The sequence below is a fragment of the Nipponia nippon genome, unplaced genomic scaffold (assembly GCF_047370975.1).
Source record: "Nipponia nippon isolate SJK-2023a ecotype South Korea unplaced genomic scaffold, ASM4737097v1 scaffold_4, whole genome shotgun sequence".
Taxonomy (NCBI): domain Eukaryota; kingdom Metazoa; phylum Chordata; class Aves; order Pelecaniformes; family Threskiornithidae; genus Nipponia; species Nipponia nippon.
In genome coordinates, this window is record NW_028262358.1 from 66,576,140 (window position 1) to 66,586,598 (window position 10,459).

General features: G+C 37.9%; 1 protein-coding gene across 1 annotated transcript; it reads left to right on the top strand.

Moving 5' to 3' along the window:
• The first annotated feature begins 7,674 nt into the window (after positions 1-7,674).
• Positions 7,675-10,244, top strand: LOC104008904 (vesicular inhibitory amino acid transporter). Its single transcript, XM_087776385.1, has 2 exons — positions 7,675-7,904; positions 9,053-10,244. The coding sequence occupies exons 1-2, from the start codon at positions 7,675-7,677 to the stop codon at positions 10,242-10,244; spliced, it is 1,422 nt and encodes a 473-aa protein (XP_087632511.1).
• Positions 10,245-10,459: the final 215 nt, after the last annotated feature.

The following is a 10,459-nucleotide window of genomic DNA, read 5'->3' on the forward strand; positions in this document are numbered from 1 at the left end:
TCTGTATCTGTGCATGATGAAATATCAGCAGTAAAATCAGTTGCTGCTTCTTTTATCCTAAAGGTAGAAGCCTCCCAGGGTGCCACTGAAGTTTAACTGAGGTTAAGAGAGGAAAAGCAGTAGAGATTTGTTGTCTATACCCAGCCTAACTGTAAGACAGCATCTTTTCTCACATGTTCCAGAAGAGTATACTATGATACTCTGTATCAGTTTACTGATTCCTAGAGACCAAAAATCATAGTATACCACTATTAACGTCTTTCATCCAGACTATTAACTGTATTCTCTCCAGGCAGTGCTGTAAGACAAATTTCCCCTTTATATGCCAAGCTCTGGGAGTCATTATAGCTTGAGTAAGAGTCCACCTAAAACTGGTGGTTTGGTCTGTGCTGAGGAAAGAACAGGATAATATTAGCCAGGGGAGGATTCAGTCACCTTTTATTCTGCATGCAGTCATGACAAATCCTATGCCAGCTTTCAGAAAATATAACCCAGCTTCCAGAAGATGTAACCTGGCTTCCTTTTCACCTCTCAGAGGTGCATAAGGTTTGTTCCAGTGCAAAGTTCTTTGTAGCATGGGTCTGTTTTTTTTCGTTTCCTCTTCAGCCTTACTTGTTAAAAGTAACAAGAACTGTGGCTTGTCCCATACAGGCAGCATTCAAGAAAAACTCCTAACAAGCCAAATGCTTTCTCCCAGCCTGAGTTTGAACTTTCTATGCACTTTAACTCTTCCTTTTGTTATCTCAGTTCACACTCAAATAAAGTTATTTGGCTTCCCACTGCTTTGCTTTGCTTCTAGTCTCCCAAAGTCCTGTCTAGCTCCCCTCAACCTCTTTTGACCACATTTTCATGGAAACTCATTCACGTGTTGCTGTACTGGATGTTTTGAGTACTTGCCTGCCTTCAGGTGAAAACCTGAGAATCTGTGATGAGCTATAATGTGGGAAATAGGTAAGCAGCCAGTGAGTCCATGTGGCTCGTCACTACTAACTTTCAAAATAATGTTTGTTTTAGTTTTGACTGCCTTGCTTTTTTCATCTCTTTTTCCTCTCCGCTACATGACACATAATAAAAGGCCTCATTTTTTTATGAAAGCCTGCTTTCTCCTTTGGGACCAAGCAAAATAATATATTTTCTTCAAAGGTAATTTGCTTGGGAGATTTACTCTGTGTGATTCAGTGCATTCTTGCAGACAACTCTGAATTTATGCAAACTAACATTTTCCATCAAAACATGCAGAATTAAGCATCAAGCATATTATTTCAGTTTTAGAACAAATATTTAAACCAATAGCAAAGCCAATTGGATCAGCTGTCATGCTCAATAGCAGCAATTCCTGTTTTGTTGAGACATTTTCTTTCCTCTGTTCCCTTTCTTGATCTTTAGGAGATTCTTAAGACTAATCTGGCCACTAAAAGGCGAACAAAATCAGTGGCTTCTGTCAGTCAAATAGACATATACATTTTGCAGTGCAGACGATGCGACTTCCTTACTTGCTTGTCTTATCCCAGTATCTCCTGAGCAGTCTGTCTGCCTTATCATCTGCTTATGGGACCTGAAGGATTGACAGAACAACACTTCTAAAGTTTCTCTCAATATATAAGGTGATTGCAGGCATTAATCACAGAATAAACACCTTAGCTGCTTTCCTCCCTGCAGCTAAAACAGACTGGTATTGGCAGAGAGAAAGAATAAGAAAAATCAGGAAAAACGAGATTGCTGGGGTCTAATTCAACCATCCCTGAAGTTAAATGAAGATTTTTCACTGACATTAAAGGAGATGGATCTGCTGCTAAGGTCATTCAGGCCATGGACAATATTTGAAGTTTTCCACAGAACAGCTTGTAGTATTTTTTAATTCAAACTCAGCTGAGCTGTGAACAAACTGTGAAGTGAGTGGGAAAGCAGATGAATTCTTTTCCTGGTGTCTGTAGAGCAGTGCCAGAATTCTGAGTAGTCAGCTAGGGAACTGGAAATTCTTACTACTGAGAAGAAATAGGATATAACTGATATTGCAAATACATGGTGGGATGATTTACACGACTGGAATTTAAAAATTATTGGATAAAACATGTTTACAAAAAAAGAGTAGGTAAAAGAAGTGAGGGTGGCACCCTATGTTAGAGAGATGATTATCTGTGTTAGACCTGTTGTCTGGAAAGAAAAATTGTATTGTTCTCGGTGACTTCAGTTTTAAAGACCTACATTGGAGGTTGTATGCAGTCTGTAGCATTAATATCATTAAAGTTTCTAAAAATGATAGATGATAATTACCTAACACAAAAGGTATTGAACCTAGCATAAGGTAATTCTATTTTGAGCCTCATTATGTTGAATAAAGATGAACAGATCAGTGGATCTAATTACATTCATAATGGGAAAACAGAGGACAGTAATATATATACTCGGTACTTCAAAAGAGTGAATTTTACAAACCTGGAGAAAATTATGAGAGATAATTGATTAGGAAGAATAAATACAGACAGCAAATTGTGAAAGCAATTTGAAAGTTGTTTAACAAGAATTTATGTGGTGTCCAGAAGCCGCATCTCATAATTAAGAACTAGTACACCTATATGTTAAAACCCCTCCTACTTCAAGTGTGAAGTGAATGTATCAATTAAAATTTAAAAAAAAAAAAATAGCAAAAGGGAGAAAGGGAGGGTGAGGGTAGTCTTTGTAAATTATAAATTATGAAGTGTAGCAAAGAGATGCAGGAACGCAAAGACACTAGGAAAAAATGCATCTCCCAGGGATTAGGACAGTAAGAAAACAATTTTTAGGAATTAAGAAAAAAAAGGATAGGTTTAGTGTAAAAATTTGAAACAGGAATACTAATAGTGGTATAAATTAAGTATTAATGGAAAAGTGTGTCCCTATATGTGACTGTGTATGTTTATCTGAAAGCACCAGGAGAAACAGCAGAAGAAAGTTAAAAGGACAGGTGTGCATTAACTGCTACAGAGCACCATATATGTGATCTCATTCAAATGGAGGGGTAGAAAAACTGACCTATAGATAAGTGTTAAGGGAATGAAGTAGAGGGCAGTATCTATAAAACACGCAGATAAGGAAAGCAACAGAGCTGTGAAATTCAGGAATTTTGCCTAATATTTATGAGGGATGAGACAAAATAATGAGGCAAAAGATCCAAAACTGCATCCGCAACTAGTGAAACCTGGCAAAAATTCTGAAAAAAAAAAATGTAGTTGTTAATACTGGTTTTAATTGATACAGAATAAAAAGCTAGGAATATAATCAGTGTCAATCATTATGGTTTTGGAGAAAGAGTCCTTACAGTCCTTATTAAACACACTTGATATAATTCTTTGATGAGATTGTAATATAGGCAGTGAAAGATAAAGAATATATTTAGACTTTTAAAAGGAATTTTGACACATTAATACACAACATTCTGATTTAAAAATTAGTGCAACAATAGACTATATCTTAAATGGATTAACAGCTACCTATGTGACAGATCCCAGAAAAGTAACTGTCAATGTGGATCTATTGTCAAAGGAACAAGTTTCTAGTAGGGTTAGGGGGTTATCTAGTAGAATAATTGGCATCTGGTCCAGTATTATTCAGTGTGGTCAACAGTGATCTGGAAGAAGATATAAAAACACGATTGATCACAGTGGTGGCTGAGAAAGGAAAAAGACCATGGAAGTCAACAATCAAGTAGCTCTGTTATCATGGCATGAGATTAACAGATTTGCTAAATTTTTTAATTTAATGCTAATAAAGTTGTATCTTCATATAAATACCACAGCAACACAGGCTTACATTTGTTCTGGAAAATGATTTATTTTAAATGACAACAAGTGCTAAACAGCATAATTAAATATTTTGTGAAAGCGTACTGAAAAGCAGGGTTCTTGAATTTATCTCCCTGCTCTTCCAAGAAGATCCATGAAGGAGGCTTTCCTGTATAGTTTCTAACCCATGTTCATGCAGGCAATCAAATACATATTTGGGAAAACAGTTAGGCTTAAATGAACTGTTCCAGTGGAGTAGCTACAGATGGTGAGAAAGGCAATCAGAGCTAATTCAGCAGTCTGGCATATTAGCATGTATTCTGCATATAGGAAAACTGTACTAACGGAATAATTTTCAGTTAAATTCTTCTTAATTTCTTGATTTATTTTTCCATCTGATTAAGTCTTAACGTGAAATCTTTTTCTCTCTTTTTTTTTTAGCATTGCTTTTTTACTCCATTTTATTTCATTGTCTTTTGGCATGTCTCAGCTCTGACCATGATTTGATCTTCTTTACTTTTTAATTACCTTTCAATCTACTTTGTTTTTCAAAGCATCATATTTCAGGTTAAAACAGCCTATGAAATGAAGCATTTTATCTGGGACTAAAAAGACTTAAAACTAAACATTAAGGAATTTTAATATTTTCTCAGAGTGCTTGACTGTGCTTATTTATGCATTTTTCTAAACCCGTTTTATTCCTTGGGGAGATGCTTGCCCTGAGGTGAAATAGTGTGAAACAGTGGTATGATAGCAGAAGGCACACTTTTTGCATTCTACACTTATCCAGATATCTAGTATTTTTAAAGAAGCAGGCAGCCTTGCGGGTGTGGGAAATACTCCCATGTAGTTCAAATATTGCAATCCAGCCGTTGACAAATGCAAAAATGTTTTAATGTGCAGATGTAATCTGGAAATCCTGACTGCTTGTTTTGTATTGTAGGTAATTAATTTCTGGTGGTAGCAGTCATACCTGATTGCTTCCACTTGGGGGTATTCTGACAAGGCTAATAAATAGCTTCTAGCTGAGACTGACCTTTCCTCACATGCCCTTTCTGCTCTTGTCCTTGCCATTTCTTCAAAGGCTGATCACCAGTGCAGCCCTCAGTCCTTTCTTCTTTCTAGGGCCAGCTGCCTACGGCTAAGTCTACTTTGGATGTTTGACAAGGACCTCCACCCAGGCACATGTATTCACGCACTGACAAAGAACAGTCCGCTTCCATCCTCAGTCTAGGGTGAAAATACCCAAGTCTTGTAAACGTCTTGGGAGACAAGGGAAGATGCAGCCTGCCGGGCAAGCTTGGGGTCCCTCCCTATACAGGGTGGATGGAGTGATGGAAAATAACACAACCACTCAGGCTGAGCCGTGACAGAGGACTGTTTCGAAAACTCCATCTCCCCTGTACCCGTGTGAGTGCTTTTCCCCTGTGCTATTCGATTTTGTAAACAGATCACCTTAAAACAACATATTTCGAGCTAACATTGACTTAGCACTAGAACAGTTGAAAGTAAAACCACTCAGACAGGAACACTTCCCAGACAGAATGCTAAAACTAAGAGCTGGGAGGCAACTTAAGAAACGGTTCCTTTTGCCGCTCATTTTTAATTGATGCCTCACAGCTAAGACCGTCTGTGCCATAATTTGGACATGAGAACACAGGATCAGAAGACTCAATAAGAGCAAGTGCTGAGGCCAGGGGTTCAGGAAACGGTCCTAACAGCAAGTATTGCTTTTGGAAAGGTAAGAACAGAAGATCAAATCCAAAATGAGTTTTGAAGTCTGACAAAGGGTCTTTCATTCTTTGAGCTCTCATGGCCATCACTAACATTTTTGGATATTTTGTAGAAATTTGACAACGTGCTGATACATGAAACTTTTTTTTTTAAATGGAAAAAACATTTCTGTCAAGGTAGGAAAAGCACTGTCATTTCACCCTATACATACTTACTCTATGGGCATGTTCAGAGTTCTCCCATTTCTCTCTGCTAACCATGCTCTGTATTCAAAATGCTGCAGAACCAGTTATGTCCACAATGTTTGCTTTCTATTATTAACTGAAAGCTGAAGGGCACAGAAACGGTAAGTCCCTTACACAAATCTCACAGCTATTGTTTACAAACTCTGGGAAAAAGATGTCAAAGACATCAGCTGAAAGGAAAACTTGCAGTTTCTGTAGAAAGTTTCAATCTAGAAATTCTAAACTCACTGTATGTAATTTGAAATTGGCAATCACTGATACATAATTTTAAGAAAGAATATACGGAGTGCAAAAATGGGTTTGTTTAATAAGGTCTGAATTCAGAAGGTGAAAAACAAAGACCAACAAAAAAAACGCTCCTCTATCATCCTGTGGTCTGTGTTCGGTACCAAATAAAATTATTTGATATAAACAACAGCAAGGAGATGTTAGAGGTTAGAATTATGTTATGCTCTGATTAAACTAACAATTAAGCATGGAAAAGCAGACGCCTGTGGGGAGGACTGTAAATGGCTGTCTAATGTGATAACGTCTCTGAAAGACTTATGCTTTGGTTTAGGTTGAGGCTAGTCATATAAACGTTAATAGACTAAATTCAGCAAGGGAGAAGCCATTGTGTGGGTAAGGCCTGTGCTGACACTTACCTGCAGTTTAATTATACAGTGACCCTGTGGGTCAGCAAATACTGTTTGAACTCCTAAATGCAAGTTAAGGGGCAAAATAATAATGCTGTGAGTACGGAACAAATGAGATAAGCTTGCTACAAACTGCAAGGAACTGAGGAAATATCATTGTTCTTATGCTAATATGGAAGATAACTCTCTGGCTTTTATCTTCCCGGTTTTTTTCATAGACTTGGTTTATTTGTGATGCTTTTAAACTCAATCTGTTATGTAAATGTTATCCAAAGATCGTTTTCATATGAAAGAAAACACATTTTTTTCTTTAGGCAACTACCTAACTTGCCAGTCAGTCAAAGCCACAAGTAAAAATGGCATGGTACCATAAGCTCCTGTTAAATGTGTGCTACCTGCAGTCTGGATACAGCCAGATATCTAGTCTTTTTAAGAAAGCAGACTGTTAGATGGCAGAAATGGTAGAATTTCAAACACTTCTGTGAAGTTCACATACAAAAGAAATGCTAATTACACTGCAAGCTAATTGGGTCATGAGACCTGTATTAGAATGAGCTAAGCCATTGGAGTGGGGACATTTGAGTGACTGAAGTACCAGAAGCTGTGTAGTCAAATGTCCCAGCTCCTAAATGAAATGGCACCTGTGACTTATACAAAACCATTGCTGTAAATGAAGTCATTGAAAACAACCAAAAAAAGGTATCTAGTCAATAACTGTATTATCATATCAATAATAAAAACTGAGGTACTTCTGTTTCAGTACATAAAGGCATAGACCTTTTTAATCAAAATGTATTAGGGCATGTATTTAATATGATTCTTCCAGCTCTAATTCAGCTGAAAGCTGAAGATATCTGCATCTAGAGTGAAGCCTGGTGAAACAGGCAATGCTGCTCATTCATATGATGGACACTCCATTTTTCTCATTGACTTAGAGAAAAAACACTGTTCTAATTTAAGTACTTCTAATCTTTCTTCTCTGGTTGAGGCTCATTCCATGATCTGCCCAAAAAGGACTGCTATTTTGTGGCTGGAAGGAAGGGAGAATACTGTTTATACAGTGATGATTATTTAGCGTTTGAAAAATTGCTTCTCTTCAGAGCCCTCCGTATGGATCAGGCCTGGGAGTACTTGAATCACTTATAAGTGGGGTACTAGGTATAAATCGTGCAAAGCTGAGACAAGCACCTGCCTTCTTGATGAGGTCCAGCAGAGTTGGGCTCCTAGACTGCATTCATAGAAGCTGTCTGCTGGGTATAAAACCTGAGGGAGCTGATAGAAAACACCAAAGACAGAAGCATGCCCGACATACTTGTCCCTCGCATGGTCTCATGTCCAGATCATGGATGGAAAAGTCTGAAATTAAGATTTAGACCATTAAACTCACCTCTTCTGCTTTGGCTCCTGGAGGCAGTCAGTGGCACTACCCACTCAGAAAGTGCGAGAAGAAGAGTGGGTCGCCCCTTCTGCGAGGAGGCCTGTTTCTGTCAGGGATCTACGGGTTTTGCAGAGCAGATGGGGTTACTCAGGTTTGGTCAGAAATAGAGTTTAGGTAGGTTTGATGCAAATCAAGTCCTTCTGTCAGGCTGGAATAGCAAACATGAGCACAAATGCTCATATTTCATCATGTCATCGGTGCTGTAAGAAATACTGAAGTAAAAATTTCTGTAGAACTAGTTAACTGTATTTTGTTTCCTCCCTACCTTTCTTCAGTCATCAAGAACAAAAACACCCGACCAGTCTGACTAATGTGCATTGCTTAATTTCAGCTTTGTAGCATAAAAAGAGAAATGTCATGGAAGCGTCTTTCCTAAATTGGATCTTTTCATGAATAACTATTGTTCAAGGGTTTTGTTGGTTTTTTGCTGATGGAAATTAAACCACATAAAAGTGTTGTTTGTCCTTAAATATAGATAAGAAAGAAGGAAAAAGACAAAGAAATACACACAGTGTTCTGTGAAACTAAAATGCCACTTTTTTTTTTTTACTGGATAAAACAAGTATAATTCTGTTCCTTTCAGAAACTGTTTAGAGAAAAGTATGTCTATATGTTTTAGATGTATTTTTAAACACCTAAATAAGTTTGCACAGTCTAGAATCTCAGCTGTGAGAAGAATCATTTTAGCAGTGGACTTAATGAGAGCAAAGGCTGCGTGAGGCATACAGAAGCTGCAGAGGAAGCACAAGCAAAGTCTGATGTCACTCCAATGCCATTTTCTTTCCAGAGGTCTGTTAACAAGTTTTAGACTGAGAAGAATTGTCACTACTGGATATATCTACAGTGCTATTTTTAATTTGAATGAAACTTGTACAGATGATGCTACAGTGGCTTAATTTTGCTGATATTGAACCTGTTTCATTAATATGCATCTTGACTGAATGACCGCCTATGAACCTTCTAAAATGTGCTTCTAATCACATCAGCGTTAAATAATAACTAGGAACCTGACTCTATCATTCAGTCACATTCTCTTTTTCCTAGCTTATCATTACATGTGTGTTGATAGGAGCAGGTATTTTTTGCTGATAATTTCATTTATCATAAATAAACACATTTCTTAGGATTGTTACTTACCTAGCTGAATGTAGCAGTACTTCCACCATGCAGTTAGATGAAAGCAATGTTCAATGGAGGGCAGGTTTGGGAGTGTGGCTTCTAGTAAACATTTCGCCTCAGGGATTTTGTGCTCTCTTTTCTTTCTCTTTTTCCTTTTCAGGGAATATTTGTCCTAGGATTGCCGTACGCTCTTCTCCACAGTGGATACGGTGGCCTGTTTCTTATTATCTTGGCTGCAGCATTATGCTGTTACACGGGCAAAATTCTAATCACTTGCCTGTATGAAGAAAATGAAGATGGACAGCTCATAAGAGTGAGAGACACATATGAAGATATTGCGAATGCCTGCTGCAAAAAGCTGTCTCCCAAACTAGGTGGCATAGTTGTCAATGTGACCCAAGTGATGGAACTGATCATGACATGTATTTTGTATCTGGTTGTTAGTGGGAACTTACTGTCACATAGTTTTCCATATGTACCAATGACTGAGAAAACTTGGTCTGTAATTGCATTCGTTACACTGCTGCCTTGTGTATTTATCAAGACTCTCAAAATTGTTTCCAAACTCAGCCAGCTTTGCTCCTTGGTCCATTTCATTATCATCCTTGTAGTGATGACTTACTGTCTCACACAAATACGTCAGTGGTCCTGGGCAAAATTCAGACTCTCCATTGATTTTGAGGACTTCTTGGTCTCTGTAGGGGTGATCATTTTCAGTTACACTTCACAAATATTTCTTCCCACACTTGAAGGTAACATGAAAAACCCAGGGGAATTTAGATGTATGCTGAATTGGACTCACTTTTTTGCCTGTGTCTTGAAAACAACCTTTGCACTGACTGCATTCTTGACCTGGGGTGAAGAGACAAAGGAAGTTATTACTGACAACCTGCCATCATTTCTTCAAACCCTAGTGAATTTGTGTCTCTTAACTAAGGCTCTTCTTTCTTACCCTTTGCCCTTTTTTGCAGCCACAGAAATTGTGCATGCATGTATTTCTAGAGGCAACCATTCCAATTACAGACCTCCACTATTTGCTCTGGGTGTAAGAGGCTCATTTCTCCTGTTAACTCTGCTGATGGCCATGTTCATACCACATTTTGCCCTGTTGATGGGTTTAACAGGCAGTGTAACAGGTGCTGCTATGACTTTTCTTCTTCCTTCTCTCTTCCATTTAAAACTGAAATGGGAAAAACTATCCTTCTTAGAGAAATGTGCAGATATCTCTGTTTTTATTTTGGGTTTCCTTTGTAGCCTTGCAGGCATAGTTTGCTCAATAAAAGGGCTGCTTGACGTACTTGGAGGAGTGTAAAAAGAGTTCCTGAAAACCAAATAAGGCTCAAATCTTATAAATGCTTTTACCCTGTTAGTATACAAAAGATTTTGTCACTCGGTAAAATTAAGCATATGCTTAAGTGTTTGCACGATCAGGGCTTTAACTGTAAAAGTATGTGGCTCTAAGCAAATTGGAAAATAACCTTTATAGCTAAAAAATACAAAATTACCCCTATCTGAAATGTTGAGAGG

Bases quoted from the DNA above. Each gene is read 5' to 3' on its own strand.
- LOC104008904 (XM_087776385.1), top strand. From the start codon at position 7,675: ATGCCCGACATACTTGTCCCTCGCATGGTCTCATGTCCAGATCATGGA. The intron at 7,905-9,052 runs GTTTGGTCAGAA...ATTTCGCCTCAG, and splicing joins GAGCAGATGGGGTTACTCAG to GGATTTTGTGCTCTCTTTTC.